General features: G+C 53.4%; 2 protein-coding genes across 3 annotated transcripts in view; one reads left to right on the top strand and one right to left on the bottom strand.

The window, feature by feature from the left end:
* The window catches only part of LOC100589182 (galactoside 2-alpha-L-fucosyltransferase 2-like), a 41,917-nt gene that overhangs the window by 9,279 nt on the left and 8,389 nt on the right, over window positions 1–24,249 (bottom strand). The window contains exons 2-3 of one of the 2 annotated variants that reach the window (XM_030821001.1): window positions 9,577–9,647; window positions 5,922–6,058 (exon numbers count right to left, since the gene is read on the bottom strand). In XM_030821001.1, coding sequence (XP_030676861.1) covers window positions 5,922–6,058; window positions 9,577–9,628 — 189 coding nt within the window. In that variant the 5' untranslated portion in view covers window positions 9,629–9,647. The remainder of the gene's footprint in view (window positions 1–5,921; window positions 6,059–9,576; window positions 9,648–24,249) is intronic. The other variant, XM_030821002.1, reaches the window with a different exon arrangement.
* Window positions 39–11,449, top strand: NTN5 (netrin 5). Its single transcript, XM_030821000.1, has 7 exons — window positions 39–182; window positions 2,098–2,748; window positions 7,904–8,092; window positions 8,527–8,676; window positions 9,028–9,081; window positions 9,299–9,379; window positions 10,815–11,449. Exons 2-7 carry the CDS (start codon window positions 2,118–2,120, stop codon window positions 11,177–11,179), a joined length of 1,470 nt encoding a protein of 489 aa, XP_030676860.1. The 5' UTR covers window positions 39–182; window positions 2,098–2,117; the 3' UTR covers window positions 11,180–11,449.

The following is a 24,249-nucleotide window of genomic DNA, read 5'->3' as shown; positions in this document are numbered from 1 at the left end:
GGAGGGGGGTGGCGGTGTTAGATTCTGCGGGCTCTGCTCTGAGCCCCCGCCCAGCCCAGAAACCCCACTAGCCTGGGGCCTCAGAACAGCCACGCCACTCCCTCCTAAGAGCCCACCGCGCCACAGCTTGGAGGAAGAGCCTGCGGGGAACTGGCTGCAGGACGCTCTCTTCTTGAGTGCAGGTTTGGCCAATGTCAGGGCCTCAGAGCTCGGGTTGGGGGGTGCATGCCAAGAGCCAGGGAAAGGAAGCCTGGGTCCCAGATGGACCCCAGGCCGCCCAGGCAGGCCTCCTATGAGTCTGCTGGGAGCATGGCTGGACTTTCTTAGAGAGGAGTATGGGCTCTCTGTGGGCCACGACTGGTTTCTGGATCCCCCAGGAACACTGGGGAACTCACAGCCTGGTTCCTCAAGGTGCTAAGGGCCAGAGGATGCCACCCTCTGAACTATCCGGCAAGAGAGAAAGGGGACATGGGGGGCTGGTCCTTAACAGGATGCCGCTGGGGGCCAGGCGGGCGGCTGCCACCCGAGTGGGTGCAAAATGGCGCCAGCCTCCTTGGGAGGGGGGAGGGCGAGCCCTGTCATCTGGGCCAGGGGAGGCAGCGTCTGCATGTGGCCAACCGCAGTGGGGACATGGGCTGTGAGGCCAGGCTGGAGCAGGTGTGGCCCACCCCTACCCCCAGGGTGCCCCAGAGATGCCCAGCCCAGGGGCATATGCCTGGGCGCAGATTCAGAGCCAAGGGCCTGGAAAGGCTCCGAGGCCCCCAGTCCACAGTGAGCTCCTCACCAGAGGCTGCTGGCCCTGGAAGGGGAAAATGGGGGCATTTCAGAGTCCAGTCCTTCCTGGCTCCTGCCATTCCTGGGGTCTGGGCTTCTGCCCCCACGGGCTCCCTGGCATCTGGCACCCCACCCTGTCCCAGCTCCTGCCTTCCTGCCTCTGTCCTCCTCATTACCCACCACCCCCAACATCTGTTCCCCCATCTGCTCTGGGGAACTCTGGATGGGTGGGGAATGTGGGGACTCTGGTCTCCGGGCCCTGAGGCCCAGGATAGAGGGCAGGGTTGAGGTGAGCAGAAAGTCCCAGAACTCTAACTTCTGGTCCCCACACCCTGAGTTCTGAAGGGAACCCAGGTGTCTGCTTCCCCTGACCCCATGGGGATCCCACTGTCCCGCTCCCAAGTCCCAGAGCCACCCAGGTTCCAGCTCCCAGCATCCCTTTCCTCAGCTCAGCTCTCTGGTCTTTGCACTCGGGTGGGAAAGGGTTAAGGGTGGGGCGCTGGGGGTGGGAGGTGGGTGGCAGGGAGGCCGGATTGTTTGGTGATAATCCCCTTCCGTGCCCAGGGTGTGGAGAACAAGGTTAGGGCCCCATGTGGGAAAGGCCATGGCTCTGATCCCTGCAGGCCTGGGCCTCGGTCTCTCACTTCTGCTCCCCCGCCAGGCACCCCTAGCCTGTCCCCTTCCCTCCCCTCCCCAGGGCCTGCCGGGCTGGGTGTCTCTGAGCCCACCTGCCCGCCTATCCCAGCCCCCAGGCAGTCCCAGCCTCAGTATCCTGGCTCCCTGTGGCCTCTGGATGCCTGGCCTCTGTCTCAGCCTCTCGGCCTCCTGTCTGTTCCTCTCTTTGCAGCAACTTCTCTGTGCCGAGCCCCTTCCCTAGGCTGACTGTCCTCTCTCTGCCTCTGTCCTGTCCTCTATTTCTTTGTGACTGAGCCTTCATCTGTCCCTAAGCCCCCTCTCCTGCCTAGCCCTGCTTGTCTCTGTGCCCCTCTCTAGGTTTCCACGTCTGCTGGCCTTGGCCAGCCCCTCTGCTCCAGCCGCTCACCGCTCCCCAGGGCCCCCTGCCCCTCGACACTGACGGATAACTCTGGGGTGTTAAGCTACGGATTAGTTCAGGCAAAATTCTCGATTTTGTCTGCGTTCTTTCCCCTTTGGGTTATGTAAACAGTAATTCTTCCCAGATGGAACTATTTTCCTCGCTTCCATGCAGCCGGGGAGGGGGCCTGGACGGGTTGGGGGTGGAATGCACCAGTTCCACAGGACACCTCCAGGAGGGGTAGAGGCTGCGGCTGAGGTCCCCAGCCCAGCCACCTCTCTTTCCTCCAGGTGCTGGCTCTGCTGTGACCATGCCTGTGACCTTTGCCCTCCTGCTCCTCCTGGGCCAGGCCACTGCGGACCCATGCTACGATCCACAGGGCCGCCCCCAATTCTGCCTCCCGCCAGTGACACAGCTGGCTGCCGTGGCGGCCTCCTGCCCTCAGGCCTGTGTCCTGTCCCCAGGAAAACACCTTGGCCCCAGGGAAACCTGCAATGGCAGCCTGACCTTGGCCCTGGGTGGCCCCTTCCTCCTGACATCTGTCAGCTTGCGCTTCTGCACCCCAGGACCCCCAGCCCTCATCCTGTCTGCTGCCTGGGCCTCAGGGGGTCCCTGGAGGCTGCTGTGGCACAGACCTGCCTGGCCTGGCACCTTGGGGGGCCCTGAAAGGGTGACCTTCCACTCCACACCAGGTCCTAAGGCCACTGTGGCGGCCAGCCACCTCCGTGTAGAGTTCGGGGGCCAGGCCGGGCTAGCGGCAGCTGGGCTGAGAGGCCGCTGCCAGTGTCATGGCCACGCTGCCCGCTGTGCCGCCCGTGCCCGGCCCCCCCGCTGCCACTGCCGCCACCATACCACTGGCCCAGGGTGCGAAAGCTGCCGCCCGTCCCATCGAGACTGGCCCTGGCGGCCTGCCACGCCCCGGCACCCCCACCCTTGCCTACGTGAGTCCTGCGCCCCTCACTCTCCCTGCCTTTGCCTGCCTGCCACTGGGTCCTTTGTCCCTACGGGAGCAGGATGTTCCCTTCCCTCCCTGGAACTGGGTGCTCCTTGCCTCTCACCCCAGTCTCAGACTCAGTCCCCTCAGTATCTCCTCTCTGCAGCCAGTCCTGTATCTCAGCCACACATGGGCCTGTCTGCTCATGAGGGGCTCAGCCTCTCCCCAACATTTATCAGCCTGTGATGATGGTGATGATGATGATGATGGTAGTGATGGTGGTAATGGTGATGATGATGGTGATGACGGGTGGTGGTGATGGTGGTGATGGTGGTGATGGTGATGATGGTGGTGATGTGATGATGGTGATGATGGTGGTGATGGTGGTGGTGATGATGGTGATGGTGATGATGGTGGAGATGTGATGATGATGATGGTGTGATGGTGGTGGTGATGATGGTGATGATGATGGTGATGATGGTGGTGGTGATGATGGTGGTGATGGTGATGATGGTGATGATGATGGTGATGATGGTGATGGTGATGATGGTGGTGATGGTGGTGGTGATGGTGGTGATGATGGTGATGATGATGGTGATGATGGTGATGGTGGTGGTGATGGTGGTGATGGTGGTGATGATGGTGGTGATGGTGGTGGTGGTGATGATGATGGTGATGATGGTGGTGATGATGATGGTGGTGGTGGTAAGTGATGATGGTGATGGTAGTGGTGATGACGATGGTGGTGGTAATGATGGTGATGGGATGATGGTGATGATAGTGATGATGATGGTGATGGTGATGGTGGTGATGTGAGGTGATAGTGGTGATGATGGTGGTGGTGATGTGATGATGGTGATGACGATGGTGGTGGTGATGTGATGATGATGGTGCACTATAGTGGTGATGGTGATGATGATGATGGTGATGATGGTGGTGATGTGATCATGATGATGGTGATGGTAGTGGTGATGACGATTGTGGTGGTGATGGTGATGATGATGACAGTGGTGGTGATGTGATGATGATGATGGTGATAGTGGTAATAGTGATGGTGATGATGGTGATAGTGATGATGATGATGGTGATGGTGGTGGTGGTGATGATGGTGACGGTGGTGGTGGTAATGTGATGATGGTGTTGACGGTGGTGGTGGTAATGTGATGATGGTGATGGTAGTGGTGATGACGATGGTGGTGGTAATGATGGTGATGGTGGTGGTGATGGGATGATGGTGATGATGGTGATGATGATGGTGATGATGGTGATGGTGGTGATGTGATGTGATAGTGGTGATGATGGTGGTGGTGATGTGATGATGGTGATGACGGTGGTGGTGGTGATGTGATGATGGTGATGACGGTGGTGGTGGTGATGTGATGATGATGGTGCACTATAGTGGTGATGGTGATGATGATGATGGTGATGGTGGTGGTGATGTGATGATGATGATGGTGATGATTGTGGTGGTGATGGTGATGATGATGATGACAGTGGTGGTGATGTGATGATGATGATGGTGATAGTGGTGATGGTGATGATGGTGATGGTGGTGGTGATGATGGTGATGGTGATGATGGTGATAGTGGTGATGATGATGATGGTGATGGTGGTGCTGATGATGGTGACGGTGGTGGTGATATGATGATGACGGTGACAGTGGTGATGATGGTGATAGTGGTGATGATGATGGTGGTGATGATGATGATGATATAATAACAGTTTCTGAGCACCCATCCCAGGGCCTGGCTGGATGCAGGTACTTGGGTAATATTTATTGAACAGTTGTAGGGGAACAGGACAGCTGGACAGTACCTGACTCCTCAAACCAACCACAAGGGGAAAGTATTCGGTCATTAAACACATATTTATCAATCACCTACTGTGTGCCAGGCAGGGATTGTCATCAGGCCCATTTTACAGATGAGGAGACTCAGGGCTAGAGTTCAGAAGTCCTCTGCACAAGGACATACAGTGGCTGCGTGTGGCAGGGCCAGGATATGAGCTCAGGAAGCCAAGTTCTGGGGTCTTAGCCTGTCCCTGCCAAGCTCCTGCTGGGTACTGTCACACCAGGTGGCAGTCAAGAGGCAACAGACAGGAGCACGGCCTTGGTGGCCTGGCAGCCAGACTATTTGGGCTTGAATCCCAGCTCCTCTGCTTACCCGCTGTGAGACCCTGGGCAAGTGACCTAACCTTTTGGTACCTCAGTTTCCTCCACCATAGAGTGGGGATAGTAACAGCACATCTTTTACAGGCTGTAGTGAAAATTAAATGCGTTAATACACATAAAGCCTTTAAATAAAGCCCAATGTGGTACCTGGCACAAAGGAACGGCTTCCTGAGCACCTGCCAAAGTCAGCACTCCCCAGCTGAGGAAGGTGAGGCTCAAAGAGAGGTCACTTGCCCTAAGTCTCATTGCCAGCAAGGGATTGAATCCAGGGAGCCCTGAGTTCCTAGATGCTGCGACAATCCGCCACTCCATCCAGCTGGACGGGGCCCCCCAGGAATGTCCCATGCGATGCCCTCTTTCCCACAGGTGCTTCCAGACTGGGCCTTCCCCACCTCCCTCCAGCAGCCCCTCCTCAGAGACAGCCGGTGTCAGCTCCTTCCGGCCCTGACCCCCTCCCTCCTCCAGCCTGAGACACTTGGTAGAGGGTCCGAGGTCCTGGGAGGTAACTCTACCAACAGACACAGACACATACACACGTGTGCAAGTGTACCCTTGACTTCCCTCTCCACCTCCCATGCTCTTTGCCTCCTGGCCCTCTATTTCTTTTTTTTTTCTTTTGAGATGGAGTCTTGCTCTGTCACCCAGGCTGGAGTGTGGTGGCGCCATTTCAGCTCACTGTAATCTCCGTCTCTGGGGTTCAAGCCATTCTCCTGTCTCAGTCTCCTGAGTAGCTGGGATTACAGGTGCGTGCCACCACGCCCGGCTAATTTTGTATTTCTAGTAGAGATGAGGTTTCGCCATGTTGGCCAGGCCGGTCTCGAACTCCTGACCTCAGGTGATCCGCCAGCCTCGGCCTCCCAAAATGCTGGGATTACAGGCGTGAGACACCGCACCCGGCCTCCGCCCCTCTATTTCTTCATACATGAAGATCACATGGGCTAACTTACAGACCATCCCCATTCTTTGGCCAAATCTTTTACCTAAGCAGGGGAGTGAGGGGTGAGACTCACCTGGCCTGAGGATGAGGCAGCCTTCATCCTGGGCCTGAACAAGGCCTGGGCGCTGGGCAGGCTGTCCTCCTGAGGGTCACATCCCCCCAGACTGAGCAGGGCAGTGCCCTCCAAACCCGGGTAAGAGACTGACAATGCTGCGTGGAGAAAGGTCAGGGTGGCCAGGTGAGACTAATGGCTGTGGCAGAGCTGCCGGCTTCACAGACATCCTGGTCTGCATCTCCCCTCCCTCATCTGAGTTTTCCACAGGGGAAGTGAGGTAAAACGATTACCCTTGGGTCGGAAAGAATCCAAAGCCTGAATCAACTCACTGATCATCTGAATAGCTTTGCCACCTTGAATGCCCACAAAAACCCTGGGAGAGAGGGATCTGGATTCTCTCTAGACAGGGAGAAAACAGAGGCTGGGAGAGGGGGAGTCGTTTTCCCAAGAACACGCAGCTGTCTGAGCTCCCTGATTATCCCACGACTCTTCCGGGCTCTCAGGGACCTGCCAGTCCAGGGCTCTCAAACCTCTTAGAGTCAAAACACCCTGAAGTCCAAGTGTCTTCAAAGAGTGTCCATGAGCCTGGGAAACATAATGAGTCCCCGTCTTTACAAAAAAATTTAAAAGTAGCCTGGTGTGGTGGTGCATGCCTGTGGACCCAGCTACCGAGGAGGCTGAGGTGGGAAGATCCCTTGAGCCCAGGAGTTGGAGGCTGCAGTGAGTTATGATTGTGCCATTGCACTCCAGCCTGGGCAAGAGTGAGACCCTGTCTCCAAAAAAAAAAAAAAAAAAAAAGAGTGGTCTATGAACCCCCTGTATCAGCATCTCACTCTGCAGTGCTTGCTGGAAATACAGATCCCTGGGCCCATCAGAAAGCCTAGGGAGGAGCCCTGCAATCTGGCTTTTGTTGTTGTTGTTGTTTTGGATTTTTCCTTCTTTTTTAAAGACAAGGTCTCACTCTGTTGCCCAGGCTGGAGTGCAGTGGCGTGATCTCAGCTCACTGCAACCTCCACCTCCTGGGTTCAAGCAATTCTCCTGCCTCAGCCTCCTGAGTACCTGGGATTACAGGCATGTGCCACCACACCCAGCTAATTTTTGTATTTTTAGTAGAGACAGGGTTTCACCACGTTGCCCAGGCTGGTTTTGAACTCCTAACCTCAGGTGATCTGCCCACCTTGGCCTCCAAAAGTGCTAGGATTACAGGCACGAGCCATCACGCCCGGATGCAGCCTACTCTTTAAGGGCCCAGTTTCACAGATGTTCAGGAGGTTCATGAGTCCCCCGGGACTTACCAGCTCCAGTCCAATGTACTTTTTTTTTTTTTTTTTGAGATGGAGTCTTGCTCCATTGCCCAGGCTGGAGTGCAGTGGTGCGATCTTGGCTCACAGCAACCTCCACCTCCTGGGTTCAGGAGATTCTCCTGCTTCAGCCTCCCGAGTAGCTGGGACTACAGGCACAAGCCACCACGGCCAGCTAATTTTTAAATTTTTAGTAGAGATGGGTTTTCGCCATTTTGGCCATGTGGGTCTCGAACTCCTGACCTCAGGTGATCCACCTACCTTGGCCTCCCAAGTGCTGGGATTACAGGCATGAGCCCGGCCTACCCATTTAAAAGATGAGAGACCATCCTGGCTAACACGGTGAAACCCCGTCTCTACTAAAAATACAAAAAAAAAAAATTAGCTGGGTATGGTGGCACACGCCTGTAGTTCCAGCTACTTGGGAGGCTGAGGCAGGAGAATCGCTTGAACCTGGGAAGTGGAGGTTGCAGTGAGCTGAGGTCGCGCCACTGCACTCCAGCCTGGGTGACAGAGCGAGTCTCTGTCTCAAAAAAAAAAAAAAAAGATAATAATAGAGATGTCTTGGGACCCAGGCATTCTCTTCTACCTTGGACACTCACGGCTTCCTTTCATGAGGGCAGGGCCATGGGAAAAAAGCTGAGGACTGGGGAGCAGCACACTCAGCCCTGATGCACCCCCACCCCATCTTGCTCCTAGCCTGCTCCTGCAACCAGCATGCCCGACGCTGCCGGTTCAACTCTGAGCTGTTCAGACTGTCGGGCGGCCGGAGTGGGGGTGTTTGTGAGCGGTGCCGCCACCACACAGCCGGGCGGCACTGCCACTACTGCCAACCTGGGTTCTGGAGGGACCCTAGCCAGCCTATCTCCAGCCGCAGGGCCTGCAGGGGTGAGTGTGGCCTGCAGACAGGCCTGGGGGGAGCAGAGGTGGGGCTGGACTCCTGGGGCTGAGGGAGGAGGGGCTGGGGGCCTGGATTCCTGGATCTGAGGGAAGAGGGGCTGGGGGCCTGGACTCCTGGGTCTGAAGGAAGAGGGGCTAGGGGATAGGACTCCTGGGACTGAGGGAGCAGGGGCTGGGGGCCTGGACTCTTGGGTCTGAGGGAGGAGGGGCTGGCGTCCTGGACTCCTGGGTCTGAGGGAGGAGGGGCTGAGGGCCTGGACTCTGGGCCTGAGGGAGGAGGGGCTGGGGGCCTGGACTCCTGGGTCTGAGGGAAGAGGGCCTGGGGGCCTGGACTCCCCAGGCTGAGGGAGGAGGCACTGTGGAATTGGGAGGGGCATCTGGGGCCCCGATACCCCATGCCCCCAGCTCCTCTGCTCATGTAGCCTGCCAGTGCCACCCTATTGGGGCAACAGGAGGAACCTGCAACCAGACCAGTGGGCAGTGCACCTGCAAGTTAGGGGTCACAGGCCTGACCTGCAACCGCTGTGGCCCTGGCTACCAGCAGAGCCGTTCCCCCAGGATGCCCTGCCAGCGTGAGTCTTGAGGGGCCAGGCCACAAGCCTGAGTAGAGTGGGAAAGAGACATCCCAGGTCTCCAGTGAGCAGATGCAGTGAGGGCTGGGGCCTTGGGAATTGGGAGCCCAAGGCTGGAGGCCGGACTCTGGGCCCTCGGATAAGCAGGGACTGAAATTCTGGACTCTTGAGGAAAAGGAGGCTTGGGGCCTGGACGCCTGCGTCCCGGGAGAGGAAAGCAAGGGATGCTTGCACTCTTGAGTCCTAAAGGAATAAACACTTAAAGAGTTTGGGTGCCTGGATTCCCGGGGCAGGGGCGAGGGGATCCTGGGGGAAATGACTAAGAGGTTAATTTCTCCTTTGGTCTCACAGGAATTCCAGAGGCAACAACCACCCTTGCCACTACTCCTGGTGCTTATAGTTCTGGTAAGATAGTCTGGCATGGAGGTCCCTGAGTGGCAAGTGGGACTGGGGATGGGCTGACTGGGTCCCCAGATGGGGATACATGGGTCACCCATTGAGCCGAGTCCCAAAGGTTTGGGTGCCCCAGCTGGCCATCAAGATGGAATGGAGGGATGGGCAGGGGCAGAAGGCTGTGGTCTAGGCCCCAGGAGCCCACTGCAGACAGCCTGACCCTCCCCAGACCCTCAGTGTCAAAACTACTGCAATATGTCGGACACCAGGGTACACATGAGCCTTCGGAGGTACTGCCAGCAGGACCATGGTGAGTGCTGGGGAGACAGATGGCGGAAGGCTACACAGCTGGTTCTGATGACTGCTTTTAAGCCACCCCCTTTCTGGCCTTCCACTTTCTCATCTTAAATGGGAAGGAGTGTTGGATTCCAAAGCCCCTTCCTGATCTAGAAATTGATGGGGCAGAAGACAAATGGGAAGCGGGGGTGGGAAGGGGGCATTCACTACCTTCCTGTGTCTCCTCTTTCCCCATGTTCTTGGGCTTGCAGAGTTTCATCATCTCCTTCAGCCTGACATCTCTGAGGGATGGAAGAGATAGGGGAACTGGTTGAGTGGAATGAACTCTTGCCCTGTCCTCCCTATCTCAGAGACCTTGCTGCTTCCCTTCATGGTCCCAGATATTTGAGCCTTAGCCCCACTCCCCATAAGGACTTGTCCCACGGCTCCCTCATCCCCAGTCCACACCTGCTCCATGACCTTGGGGTCTATGACCTCAGGCTATTCAGCTCTCTTAAGACACTCAGGAGTTTGGCCCAGCCAACAAATCTAGACCAACGCCAGCTATTTCTCTCAATGTATAGGACCGCAGACTTCTCCCTCAGGATCCTCTTCTGGTCACTAGTGTTCTAGGCCTTCAAAGGTGGAAAGCTTTTCCCCACCTTCCACAGGGATCTCCTGCCCCGCAGACCCAGCTGGCTAGTCAGAGTCCCACCCAGCCTCTCAGAAAGTGCATTTTTCTGGCCGGGCGCGGTGGCTCACGCCAATAATCCCAGCACTTTGTGGGGGCCGAGGCGGGCGGATCACTTGAGGTCAGGAGTTCGAGACCAGCCTGGCCAACATGGTGAAACTCCATCTCTACTAAAAATACAAAAATTAGCCAGGAGTGGTGGCAGGATCCTGTAAACCCAGCTACTCAGGAAGCTGAGGCACAAGAATCACTTCAACCTAGGAGGCAGAGGCTGCAGTGAGTTGAGATCACACCACTGCACTCCAGACTGGGCAACAGAGTAAGATTCCGTCTCAAAAAAAAAATTTATGTTCTTCTGAATCACTATCAGTATGACCTCAGCCCTCACATTCCAGGGACCAATCTCTTCCTTCTTCTGGTCCTCCAAATTTATTCCAGAGCCCCTCCCCCCGGCAATGTGACCCCTCCTTCCCAAGAATTCCACCATTGATACCTTCTGACTCCACTGTATTAGAGACCCTGGACCTGCCTCTTCTGCCCTGTCCCCAGCCCCACCTACTATAGTTTAACTCCTTATCTCAAAGATGTTTCCTCCAGCGGGCTCTACCCCTCATGATTTAGGGTCAAACTCTCAAAAGTTCAAGGTTTCTCTCCCCACTGCGATACCAGAAGCCCACCCACCGGTCTCGGGCTCCTGCCCACTGTGACTGACCCCACGGGACCCAGAGGTACCCTGGAAGCTCCCCACGACCTGGGCTGACATCTCCCCTCCCCACAGTTCTCCGCGCGCAGGTGCTAGCGTCCGAGGCGGCGGGCCCAGCATGGCAGCGGCTGGCCGTGCGCGTGCTGGCCGTTTATAAGCAGCGGGCGCAGCCCCTGCGACGCGGCGACCAGGACGCCTGGGTGCCCCGCGCCGACCTGGCCTGCGGCTGCCTGAGCCTGCAGCCAGGCACCGACTACCTGCTGCTGAGCAGCGCAGTGAGCGACCCCGACCCCACGCGCCTCATCCTCGACCGCCACGGCCTCGCGCTGCCATGGAGGCCGCGCTGGGCCCGGCCCCTGAGGCGGCTGCAGGAGGAGGAGCGCGCCGGAGGCTGCCGCGGCCTGCGGGCACCCACACCCAGCCCCAGGCCGGACCACTAGACGTGAGATGGGGCTGCCTCAAACGCCAACAAAGTAATCTGGGAGCCACTAGGAGCTGAGCCTTCTACCTCGACGGTGCACCGTAGAGAGCAAATCAGCCGTCGCAGAGCCCCGACGACACTGTGCATGCGCCCATGCCGCGCAGGCGTGCGGAACTTTTAGCAAAAGGCAGCAAGCGGGACTTCTGATTCCAACAGTTCCTCCTTTGGCCTGTGGCTTATTCCCCGCCAGTGATCTATTTCCCCCAATAAAGTCTCAAATCTTGGGGAATTTTTGTCTACAGACCCCGATCGATGCTGGCACAGTCTCCGGAGGGAAGCGAACAAGGCCTTGAATCAATACCCGGAGCTGAAGTTAGGACCACAGCACCACAGGACCCTGACAAAGTGGCCAATCCAATGAGAGCGCTCTTATGACGTCATTGGGCGCTAGTCAGATTGGTGTTGCCTGATGATAGGCCAAAGGCCAATGGGCGGGGCTTGGTTGGAAAAGGCGGGAAATCTCACATAGGGAGGGACAGCAGTTCCAGAGAAAATTCCAGACGTAGGAACTTTTGGTTTCTGATGGGCCTCAGGATAGGCTCTGAGAAAGGAATTAAGATACTTTGAGTGACTCATTTTTGAGAGAATAGCCAATCGGAAGCCACAGAGTGGTATGACATAACTTGGTGCTAAGCGGAATTGTATTCCCACTCAACAATTGGCCTGCAGGCCAGAGGGGAGGGGCTCAAAAGGCAGGAAGCGGTAAGTACCACGGAATGGAAGGTTGCCACGGTCTGGGACCTTCCTTGCCACCCTGACCTCTGCCTCTGCACCCACAGCAAACAACATAATCTCAAATTTGGGTGATCTTTTCAGGAGAGTCACTGAGGGGCTACTCAGGGAATCTTAGAGGAAGGGATGTGATTTAAGGTCCATTTGTTTGTTTCTTCCTCTTTTTTTAAAAAAAGTTATTTTATTTATAGTTATATTTACTTATTTTTTTGAGATGGAGTTTCACTCTTGTTGCCCAGGCTGGAGTGCAATGGCACGATCTCAGCTCACTGCAACCTCCACCACCCCGGTTCAAGCAATTCTCCTGCCTCAGCCTCCCAAATAGCTGGGACTACAGGTATGCGCCACCATGCCTGGCTGATTTTGTATTTTTAGTAGAGATGGGGTTTCACCACATTGCCCAGTCTGGTCTCGAACTCCTGACCTCAGTTGATCTGCCCACCTAGGCCTCCCAAAGTGCTGGGATTACAGGCATAAGCCACTGTGCCCAGCCAAAAATTTTTATTTTATTTTAATTATTTAGTTTTTTGAGACTGGGTCTCACTCTGCTGCCCAGGCTGGAGTACAGTGGCTCTATGGTAGCTCACTGCAGCCTTGACCTACTGGGCTCAAGCAATACTCCCACCTCAGCCTCCCAAGTAGCCAGGACCACAGGCACAGGCCACCATGCCTGGCTAATTTTGTTGTTGATGGTAGAGACGAGGTCTCACTATGTTGCCCAGGCTGGTCTCAAACTCCTGGGCTCAAGTGATCCTTCCACCTTGGCCTGCCAAAGTGCTGGGTTTATAGGCATGAGCCACCGTGCTGGCCTAAGGTCCATTTGGACCTGGAACAAAGTGGCCAATACAATAAGCACACTCCTATGATGTAACTGGGTGCTAGTCAGATTTGTGTTGTCTAATAATTTCCTTCCCTGAGAGAAAGATGGGGCTCTCAGCCAATGGGGAGTCAGGATATGCCATGATGTCACAGGATACCAGGCAGGGAGAAAGGTGCCTTCCAGCAAATGTTCTGGGTTTGCTCTTGGTTAGATGGAAAAAGGCAAGAAATTGCCTCCAGGGAGACCATTTGGCCCCCATGCCACCAATAAAATGTTACAATATCTGGGAGAACCTGTCCTTAGCCTCCCGATGAACCCAGGGTGGGGGCATCTCTGAAGTAGGAGTCTTTTAAGGGATTTTCTTTTCTTTTCTTTTTTAGTAGAGATGGGGTCTCACTATGATGCCCAGGCTGGTCTCGACCCCCTGAGCTCAAGCAATCCTCCTGCCTCAGCCTCCCAAAGTGTTGGGATTACAGGCGTGAGCAACCGCGACCAGTCTTAAGGGATTTTCTTTTCTTTTCTTTCTTTCTTTTTTTTTTTTTTTCTGAGATGGAGTCTCACTGTGTCACCCAGGCTGGAGTGCAGTGGAGCGATCTTGGCTCACTGCAACCTCCACCTCCCAGGTTCAAGCGATTCTCCTGCCTCAGTCTCCTGAGTAGCTGGAATCACAGGCACGTGCCACCACGCTCGGCTAATTTTTGTATTTTTAGTAGAGACGGGTTTCCCCATGTTGGCCAGGCTGGTCTCGAACTCCTGACCTCGGGTGATCCACCCGCCTCAGCCTCCCAAAGTGCTGGGATTACAGGCGTGAGCTACCGCGTCCGGCCAAGGGATTTTCTAAGAAGGGTCCTCTGTTCCAGAAAAACTATATTCCTTATCTTTGTTATTTTCATCCTCTCTTGAAGCCAATTCAGTTGGGCATTCACTGCCCCCATACTCCACCTTTATAACCAATCCATGAGCAAATCCTGTCCACATCTACAAAATATCTCCCATAATTCAACCATTTTTACCATCTCTGTTGCTACCACCTTTGTCCAAGCCACCATCACTGCTCGTCCGGATTATTACAATAGTCCCCACACTGCTCTCATCACTACCGCCTGAAAGTCTTCTTCACATGGAAGCAAGGATGATCACTTTAAATCATGTCAGGACAGACATGGTGGCTTATGCTGGTAACCCCAGCACTTTGGGAGGCTGAGGTGGGAATCACTTGAAGCCAGGAGTTCAAGACCAGCAAACTTGGTAACATAGCAAAACCCCATCTCTTAAAAAAAAAAAAAAAAATTAGCTGGACATGGTGGTGCACACCTGTAGTCCCAGCTACTTGAGAGGCTGAGGCAGAGGATTGCTTGAGTCCAGGAGTTGGAGGCTGCAGTGAGCTATGATCGTGGCACTGCACTCCAACCTGGGCAACAGAGTGAGACCCCATCGCTAAAAATAAACTTTTTTCTTCTGCATTTTTTAATGCAGAAAAAAAACCAAAGAAACAAAAAACAAAAAATAAACTCTTGAATGGCTTCCCATCACTCTCAAAATACAACCCAAAGTCCCTGCCCTGCCCCACAAAGCCCTGCATGATCTACCTCCACCATATCACCGACCTCACCTCTTAGAAGTCTTCCTCATTCACATCACTGCAGCCACACTGGTCTTCTTCCTATTCCTTTAAAAACAAAGCACACTTGCTGGGCACGGTGGCTCACGCCTGTAATCCCAGCAATTTGGGAGGCCGAGGCGGGTGGATCATGAGGTCAGGAGATCGAGACCATCCTGGCTAATACAGTGAAACCCCGTCTCTACTAAAAATACAAAAAAATTAGCTGGGCGTGGTAGTGGATGCCTGTAGTCCCAGCTACTCCGGAGGCTGAGCCAGGAGAATGGCGTGAACCTGGGAGGTGGGGCTTGCAGTGAGCTGAGATCGTGCCATTGCACTCCAGCCTGGGCGACAGAGTAAGACTCTGTCTCAAAGAAAGAAAAAAAAAAGCACACTCTGCCCCAGGACCTTTGCACTTGCTGTTCTCTTCCTGGAACACACCTTTTCATGTAATGGCAAGCCAGTTTCCCTACTTCATTGAGATCTTCCATTAGGCAGGTTAGGCTAGCTCTGTTGGCTCTACAGAGTTTATTTAGTTCTGGCTGGGTGTGGTGCCTCACACCTGTAATCTCAGCACTTTAGGAGGCTGAGGCTGGTGATCACTTGAGCCCGGGTCTAGACCAGCGTGGGCACCATGGTGATACTCCATCTCTACAAAAAATACAAAAATTAGCCGGGCATTGTGGTGTGTGCCTGCCTGTAGTTCTCATACTTGGGAGGCTGAGGCAGGATTGTTTGAGTCCAGGAGGTCCAGCCTGCAGGGAACTATGATTGGGCCACGATACTCCAGCCTGGTTGACAGAGCAAAACCCTGTCTCAAAAAAAAAAAAAAAAAAAAGAAAACACAAAGTTTCTTTCTTGTTCATATACATGTTCCATGCAAGTTGGCAAAGGTTGGTTTTCCACACAGTCAAGGACCCAGGCTGACAGATGTTCATCACCTTGTAGCACCAGCCGTAACCCAGGGCATCCTTGATCACTGAGACAAGGAAAGAGGAAAAGCACTGAACGGTCTTATGCAAGCAAAACAGCTTCGGCCCAGGAACGACTCCCGGCCCTTCCAATCACAGCTCATTCATCGGGATTACTCATGTGGTTCCACTCAATTGTATGAAGGTGGGGACGTAAAATTCCCTCACGTGCTCAGTAACAGAAAAGAACTGTCGAATTCCTTTCCTGTTACTGCCATAACAAATTACCATACACTCAGCAGCTGAAACAACACAAATTTATCATCTTACAGCTCTACAGATCAAAAGCCTCACATGGGTTTCACTGAGCTAAAAATCAAGGTGCTAACGAGGCTGCATTCCATCTGGAGCCTCTAAGAGAGAATCTGTTTCCTTTCTATTCCCAGTTTCTAGAGGCCACCCACATTCCCTGATTCATGACCCCTTTTTCCATCTTCACAGTCAACCACAACAGGTCGAATCCCTTTCACATTTCAAATTTTTCCTGCCTCTTCTATCCTCACGTCTCTTTCTGACCATGGCTGGGAAAGGTTCTCTGCTTTTAAGGACTCCTGTAATTAGACGAGGGGCACCTGGTCTACCGCCATACCACCCTAAATGCACCCGATCTTGTCTGATCTCAGAAGCTAAGCAGGGTCTTAGTTCTTGGATGTTAGTTCTTGGATGGGAGATGGGGCCACCCAGATAATCCAGAGTACTCTTTCCCCATCTCAAGATCCCTTTTGTTTGTTTGTTTTGAAACATTCTCGCTCTGTTGCCCAGGCGGAGTATAGTGGCATGATCTCGGCTCACTGCAACCTCCGCCAGACCAAAACAAACAAACAAACAAACAAAAAAACAAAACAAACAAACAAAAAACATAAGAAAACAAAATAAAACAAAAACAAAAAAACCCCAAAAATCAGCCAGGCCTGGTGGTGCACACCTGTAATCCCAGCTACTCGGGAGGCTGAGGCAGAAGAATCGCTTGAATCGAGGAGGTGGAGGTTGCAGTGAGCCGAGATCATGCCACTGCACTCTAGCTTGGGCAACACAGAGAGACTCTGTCTTAAAAAAAACAAAAAACAAAACCACAAATCCCAGCCCTGCTGAGCCATGTCCCTCAGTTTTCTCATCTATAATATGAGGATGATAATAATAATAGAAAATAATCTACAGGGTACGTAGATTTTGAGGATTAAAGGAGTTAATATATATAATGGGCTTAGAACAGTGCCTAGCGCAGACTGAGAGTTGTGTGAGTTTATTATTTATTTATTCATTTATTTTGAGATAGGGTCTCACTCTGTCTTCCAGGCAGGAGTGCAGTGACACAATCACAGCCCAATGCAGCCTCGACCTCCCAGGCTCAAGGTATCCTCCTGCCTCAGCCTCCCAAGTAGCTAGGACTACAGGCGCAAGCCACCAGGCTAGTTTTTTTTTGTTTTTGTTTTTTTTAAATAGAGGCAAGGTTTTGCTGTTGCCCAGGCTGGCTTTGAACTCCTGGGCTCAAGCAATCCTCCCGCCTCGGCCTCCCAAAGTGCTGGGTAATCCCATCACCAGGCGTGAGCCACTGCTCAGAACCTTTAGTTTGTTATTAATATTATTTAGGCCGGGCGCGTTCTTTCACGCCTGTAATCCCAGCACTTTGGGAGGCCAAGGCAGGCAGATCACTTGAGGTCAGGAGTTCGAGACCATCCTGGCCAACATGGTGAAACCCTGTCTCTACTAAAAACAGAAAAATTAGGCTGGGCACGGTGGTTCATGCCTTTTTTGGAGGGCCAACGTGGGCAGATCACCTGAGGTCAGGAGTTCGAGACCAGCCTCACCAACATGGTGAAACCCCGTCTCTACTAAAAATACAAAAAGTAGCTGGGTGTGGTGGTGTGCGCCTGTAGTCCCAGCTCCTAGGGAGGCTGAAACAGGAGAATTGCTTGAATCCGGGAGGTGGGTTGCAGTGAGCCAAGATCACACCACTGCACTCCAGCCTGGGCAACAGAACAAGACTTCTTCTCAACAACAACAAAAAAAAAAAAAAAAAAAAAGAAAGAAAAAAAGCCGGGCGCGGTGGCTCACGCTTGTAATCCCAGCACTTTGGGAGGCCGAGGCGGGCGGATCACGAGGTCAGGAGATCGAGACCACGGTGAAACCCCGTCTCTACTAAAAATACAAAAAAAAATTAGCCGGGCGTGGTGGCGGGCGCCTGTAGTCCCAGCTACTCGGAGAGGCTGAGGCAGGAGAATGGCGTGAACCCGGGAGGCGGAGCTTGCAGTGAGCCGAGATTGCGCCACTGCACTCCAGCCTGGGCGACAGAGCAAGACTCCGTCTCCAAAAAAAGAAAAAAAAAAGAAAAATTAGCTAGGCATGGTGGTACACAGCTGTAGTCCCAGCTACTCTAGAGGCTGAGGCAGGAGAATTGCTTGAACCCGGGAGGGTGAGGTTGCAGTCAGCCAAAATTGCACCACTGCACTCCAGCCTGGCAACAGAGCAAGACTCTTGTCTCAAAAAAAAAAAAAAAAAAAAAAAAAAAAAAAATATATATATATATATATATATATATAAAATTTAAACACCCAGAGTCCACAGTGCATACCTCCTCCAGGAGACTGGAACCCAGAAGGCGAGAGTATAGATCAGGGAGGATTTTTCTAGGCTCCCAGGGGCAGTGGGAGTTGAAGACGGAGAGAGGGGTGAGGAAGCCAAGAGGGGCTGTGGGAACCACCCAGGCCTGTAGAGGCCTGGCGCTGCCGCCTCCCACTCAGGGGCTGGGGAGACAGGAGATGAAAGCATGGTGCAGAGCAGGCCCCATATGTTCCTCATGACCCAAACTTTGTTCCCAGCGCCCGAGACGAATAGGCATGAAATCCACATCTGGGACCCACCTCCGGCCTGGTCGTTCCCTCCCCCTCTGGGCACCAAGCCCAGTCTGTCTTTGTGCTATAATGGAGGCAGCACAGGTGGCTTCCAGAACTCCAAGGAGGCCCCTGCTCACCTCGTGGCATTGCCAGATGGCTTCTTGGAGGAGGGGACTCCTGAAGTGTGCAAAAGTCTGAGTAGGAATTTGCCCAGAGGAGAAGGGAGACAGGGAGCCCGGTTAGAGGAAACAGTTTGGCAAAGATCCCAGGGCAGGAGGTCTGTGTGGTGAAAGAAGAGATGAAGCTGGGGACTGGGGGTGGCCAGGGCATGTGGGGTCTCTCAGGCCAGGCTGAGGACCTGGGCTTTTTTCCCCCCAGGGCACTGGGGAGCCATGGGAGGTCTGTGAGCAGGGGAGGGGCAGAATCAGCTTTGTGTGAGAGACAAACCATGTTAAAACAGAGTGATACGGGTAATCGTCATCATCACTGAGGTGGCTCAGCTCACTGGGGGAGCCCAGAGAGTACCCCAAACCCAGCCTGCAGGTCAGAAAACTTCTCTCAGAGGTGGATCTTCAAGGACATTAGAAGAATCTGGTCACGACAAGAAAGGCTGAGGAGGGGGACCCTGTCCAGAGGTGCAGGGGAGCTGTGGGAGAGGCAGGGTCCACTCTAAATGTAACACAACCACTCAGGGGCTGGGCATGGTGGCTCTCGCCTGTAATCCCAGCACTTTGGGAGGCCAAGGTGGGAGGATTGCTTGAGGCCAGGAGTTCAAGACCAGCCCAGCCAGCATAGTGAGACCTCTATCACTACAAAAAAATAAAAAATGACTAGTGTGTTGACCTGGCGCGGTGGCTCACGCCTATAATCCTAGCACTTTGGGAGGCCAAGGCGGGTGGATCACCTGAGGTCGGGAGTTTGAGGCCAGCCTGACCAACATGGAGAAATCCTGTCTCTACTAAAAGTACAAACTCAGCCGAGCATGGTGGCGCGTGTCTGTAATCCCAGCTGCTCGGGAGGCTGAGGCAGGAGAATCACTTGAACCCGGAAGGCGGAGGTTGCAGCAAGCCGATGTCGCGCCATTGCACTCCAGCCTGGGCAACAAGATCAAAACTCTGTCTCAAAAAAAAAAAAAAAAAAAAAAAAAAAAATTACTAGTGTGGGCAATATGGTGAAACCTTGTCTCTACAAAAAAAAAAAAAAAAAATACAGAAATTATCTGGGTGTGTGACATGCACCTGTGGCCCCAGCTACTTGGGAGGCTGAGGCAAGAGGATCCCTGGAGCCTGGGAGTGAGCTATGATCACATCACTGCACTCCAGCCTGGGTGACAGAGCAAGACCCTGTTTTAAATAAATAAATAAATACAATTTAAAAAGAAAAATTAAAAAATAGCTGGGTGTGGTGGCACACACCTGTAGTCCCAGCTACTTGGGAGGTTGAGATGAGAGGATCACTTGAACCCAGGAAGTTGAGGTTGCAGTGAGCTGTGATCATGCCATTGCATTCCAGCCTGGGTGAGAAAGCAAAACCATGTCTCAAAAAAAATAAAAACAAAAATAAAAATAAAACCCTCTGGGATCTGTAGGGCATGGATTGCAAGGGGAGGGAAACTGGAAGGGGAGAAGCTGAGAAGGAGGCTGCGGGGAGGACTCGGGGGGAAAAGATGCATCCTGAGCACTGGTTAGGATTATGGAGATAGTCAGAAAGTTAAATGTTGGCCAGGCACAGTGACTCACACCTGTAATCCCAGCACTTTGGGAGGCCAAGATGGGCAGATAACCTGAGGTCGGGAGTTCAAGACCAGCAACCAGCCTGGCCAACATGGTGAAACCCTGTGTCTACTAAAAATACAAAGATTAGCTGGGCGTGGTGGTGGGCGCCTGTAATCTCAGCTACTTGGGAGACTGAGGCAGGAGAATCGCTTGAACCCTAAGGTGGAGGCTACAGTGAGCCGAGATCATGAGACTCTGCCACCACTGTGCTCCAGCCTGGGCAACAGAATGACTCCGTCTCACAAAAAAAAAAAAAAAAAAAAAAAGAAAGTTAAATGTTACATCACACCAGGAAGCCTTCCTATTTTTTTTTTTTTTTTTTTTTTTTAGATGAAACCTCGCTGTTTCACCCAGGCTGAAGTGCAGTGGCGCTATCTTGGCTCACTGCAAGCTCTGCCTCCCAGGTTCACACGCCATTCTCCTGCCTCAGCCTCCCGAGTAGCTGGGACTACAGCAGGCGCCCGCCACAACGCCCGGCTAATTTTTTGTATTTTTAGTAGAGACGGGGTTTCACCATGGTCTCGATCTGCTGACCTCATGATCTGCCCGCATCGGCCTCCCAAAGTGCTGGGATTACAGATGTGAGCCAACGTGCCCGGCCAATTTTTGTATTTTTAATAGAGACGAGGTTTCACCATGTTGGCCAGGCTGCTCTTGAACTCCTGACCTCAAGTGATCTGCCTGCCTCGGCCTCCCAAAGTGCTAGGATTACAGGTGTGAGCCACCGCTCCCGGCCCAAGAGCAGAGGATCCTAACGTCTTTCCTTTTGAGCGTAGGCTAGATCTAGTGACTCATTTCTGATGCGTGGAATAAAAGGTGTGTGACTTTGGGAGACTAGGTCATAAAAGACTTGAGATGACTGCAGCCCTATCCAACAGCTTCACTGCACCTTCAAGAGGGATCCAGAGCCACCCAATGAAGCCATTCCCACATTCCTGGCCCTCAGGAACTGTGAACACAATAAATGTTTGTTGTTTTAAGCCACTGAGTTTTAGGGTAATTTGTCACACAACAACAGATTTTTTGTTGTTGTTTTGTTTTGTTTTGTTGTTGTTTTTGAGACAGTCTCACTCTTTCGCCCAGGCTGGAGGGCAGTAGTGTGATCTCGGCTCACTGCAACCTCCACTTCCTGAGTTCAAGTGATTCTCGTGCGTCATGCTCCTGAGCAGCTGGGACTAGAGGCATGCGTCACCACACCCGGCTAATTTTTTTTTCCGAGACAGAGTCTCGCTCTGTCACCCAGGCTGGAGTGCAGTGGTGCAACCTCGGCTCACTGCAACCTCCACCTCCTGGGTTCAAGAGATTCTCCTGCCTCAGCCTCCTGAGTAGCCAGGATTACAGGCGGGTGCCACCATGCCCGGCTAATTTATGTATTTTTAGTAGAGACGCGGTTTCACCATGTTGATGAGGCCAGTCTTGAAATCCTGACCTCGTGATCCGCCTGCCTCGGCCTCCCAAAGTGCTGGGATTACAGGCGTGAGCCACTGTGCCCAGCCTAATTTTTGTGTTTTTGGTAAAGACGGGGTTTCACCATGTTGGCCAGGCTGGTCTCAAACTCCTGACTTCAAGTGATCTGCCTTCCTCGGTCTCCCAAAGTGCTGGAATTACAGACGTGAGCCACTGTTCCCCAACTATTTTTTTCTTTTCTTTCTTTTTTTTTTTTTTTTGAGATGGAGTCTTGCTCTGTCGCCCAGGCTGGAGTGCAGTGGTGCGATCTCAGCTCACTGCAAGCTCTGCCTCCTGGGTTCACGCCATTCTCCTGCCTCAGCCTCCCGAGTAGCTGGGACTACAGGCGCCCACCACCATGCCCGGCTAATTTTTTGTATTTTTAGTAGAGACGGGGTTTCACCATGTTAGCCAGGATGGTCTCGATCTCCTGACCTCGTGATCCGCCCACCTCGGCCTCCCAAAGTGCTAAGATTACAGGTGTGAGCCACCACGCCCGGCCTATTTTATTCCTTTTCATAAAAAGCAGAGACGAGGTCTTACTATGTTGCCCAGGCTGGTCTCAAACTCCTGATCTCAAGTAATCCTCCCTCCTCAGCCTCCCAAAGTGCTGGGATTACAGGCATGAACCACCAAGCCCCACCAGCAACAAATTATTAGTATGTACCTTTCCTTCTTGTGTTCTTTCTTTGTGTCTCTCTCCACCCCTGACTCTCTCTGGGTGTCTCTCTCCATCTCTAGGTTTTGAATGTCCATCCCAATTTGCTATCTCTGAATATCTCTGTCTTTCTGATTCCTTTGTAGTCTCTCTCATCACGTCAGTTGGTCTGTTTCTGGTCCTCTCTCCCTCTATCTGGGTCTCTCTATCTCTGTCCATCTGTTCCTCTCTGTTGATGTCTCTTTCTCTGCACGAGCATCTCTATTTATAGATGTGTGTGTGCCTGTTCCCAGGTCTCTGTCTCTCTGTCTCTAGCTCTGTGTGTGTGTTTCTTTCTTTTTTCTTTTTCTTTCTTTTTTTTTTTTGAGATGGCGTCTCACTCTGTTGCCCAGGCTGGAGTGCACTGTTGGGATCTCGGCTCACTGTAGCCTCCACCTACCCAGTTCAAGCGATTCTCCTGTCTCAGCCTCCTGAGTAACCAGGATTATAGGTGTGTGCCACCACGCCCAGCTAATTTTTTTATTTTTTAGTAGAAACGGGGTTGCACCATGTTGGTCAGGCTGGTCTCAAACTCCTGACCTCAGGTGATCCACCTGCCTCAACCACCCTAAGTGCTGGGATTACAGGCGTGAGCCACCGTGCCTGGCTAATTTTTTATGTATTTAGTAAAGATGGCATTTGGCCATGTTGGCCAGGCTGGTCTCAGTCTCCTAGCCTCAAGTGATCCACCCACCTTGACCTCCCAGAGTTCTGGGATTACAGGTGTGAGCCATCAGGCCCAGTCTGTGTGTGTGTTTCTATGTCTCTCTCCACCTGTACTGACGTATGTGTGTCTCTTTCTATGTCTCTCTGTCTCGTTGTTTGGTGTCAGGCTGGACAAGGTGGCTCACACCTGTAATCCCAGCACTTTGGGAGGCCAAGGCAGGAGGATCCCTTGAGCCCAGGGGTTCCGGACCACCCTGGGCATCATAGCAAGACTACATCTCTACAAAAAATAATTTTTTAAAATTAGCCTGGCATGGTGGCATGTGCCTGTAGTCCCAGCTATTTGGGAGGCTGAGGTGGAAGGAGTGTTTAAGCCCAGGAGTTCGAGGCTGGATCGAGCCATGATCGCACCACTGCTCTCCAGCCTGGGCGACATTGCAAGACCTGTCTCAAAAAAGAAAATAAAAGAAGACAATGAGCAGTTTCACTACCATTAGACGGGGTGAAAAATAATAAATAATAACAACAACAATAATATGTGGTCTCTCTCAGGCTGGGTATGGTTGTTCATGCCTGCAATCTCCATGCTTTGGGAGGCCGAGGTGGGTGGATCCCTTGAGGACAGGAGTTTGAGACTAGCCTGAGCAACATAGCATGACCCCATCTCTTCTCCCCAAATACAAAAATTTGGTGTCTCTTTGGATCGCTCTTTCTCTCTCTTTTTGTCTCTCCCCACCCCATCTGCTGCCTGGTCTCTGAGTTTCTGAGTCTATCTCTAAGTGTGTGTCTCTATGTCTCCATGTCTGTCTCGCTGCGTCTCTGTATCTCCTTTTCCGCCTCTACCTGTATCTCTCTCATTCATTCCTTCCTCTCTCCCTCCCCCTCCTCCTCTTCCTCCTCTCCTACCTCCTCCTCCCCCTCCCTCCTCCCCCTCCTCTCCCTCCTCCCCCCTCCTCTCCCTCCTCCCCCCTCCTCTCCCTCCTCCCCCTCTTACTTTCACCTCCTTCTCCTCCTTCTCCTCCTCCTCACTCCTGCCTGGCGGTTTGTTCTTGCCTTTCTAACCCTCTGCCCCTCCGCCCTTCCTCTCTGTATCCATCTCAGGCTCCCCGCCCCCCCCAGCCTCCGCAGATGTGGGTCCTCACCTCCAGCTCTCCGCCTCTGCCCTCCCAGCTCCTTCTCCCCTCCTCTCTCTCCCTCGCCAGGTCTCTGCCTCCCCCTCCCGGCGAGCAGCCCTCACTGCACTCCAGGCTCCCAGGGGATCCCCTGGCCCCATTAAGGCAGCCCCAGGCAGAGGACCCAGTGGAGCCCTGGGGCGGGGAAGGGGGGCTGCGGGCGCTGGGGCGGCTCCAACCTGGGTCCCAGCGAGCAGGGCGACCCCGCATCCGCCAAGGCCGGAGGCCCCCAGCATGGAGACTTCCAAAGCCACTCCCAGCTCCACCTTAAGGGCCCCCCTTTCCCCTTCCTGCGGAGGATGGGAACAGCCTCCTC

The sequence above is a fragment of the Nomascus leucogenys genome, chromosome 10 (assembly GCF_006542625.1).
Source record: "Nomascus leucogenys isolate Asia chromosome 10, Asia_NLE_v1, whole genome shotgun sequence".
Classification (NCBI taxonomy): domain Eukaryota; kingdom Metazoa; phylum Chordata; class Mammalia; order Primates; family Hylobatidae; genus Nomascus; species Nomascus leucogenys.
Note: the sequence above shows the minus strand (reverse complement) of the source record. Positions and strands in the feature narration are given on the sequence as shown.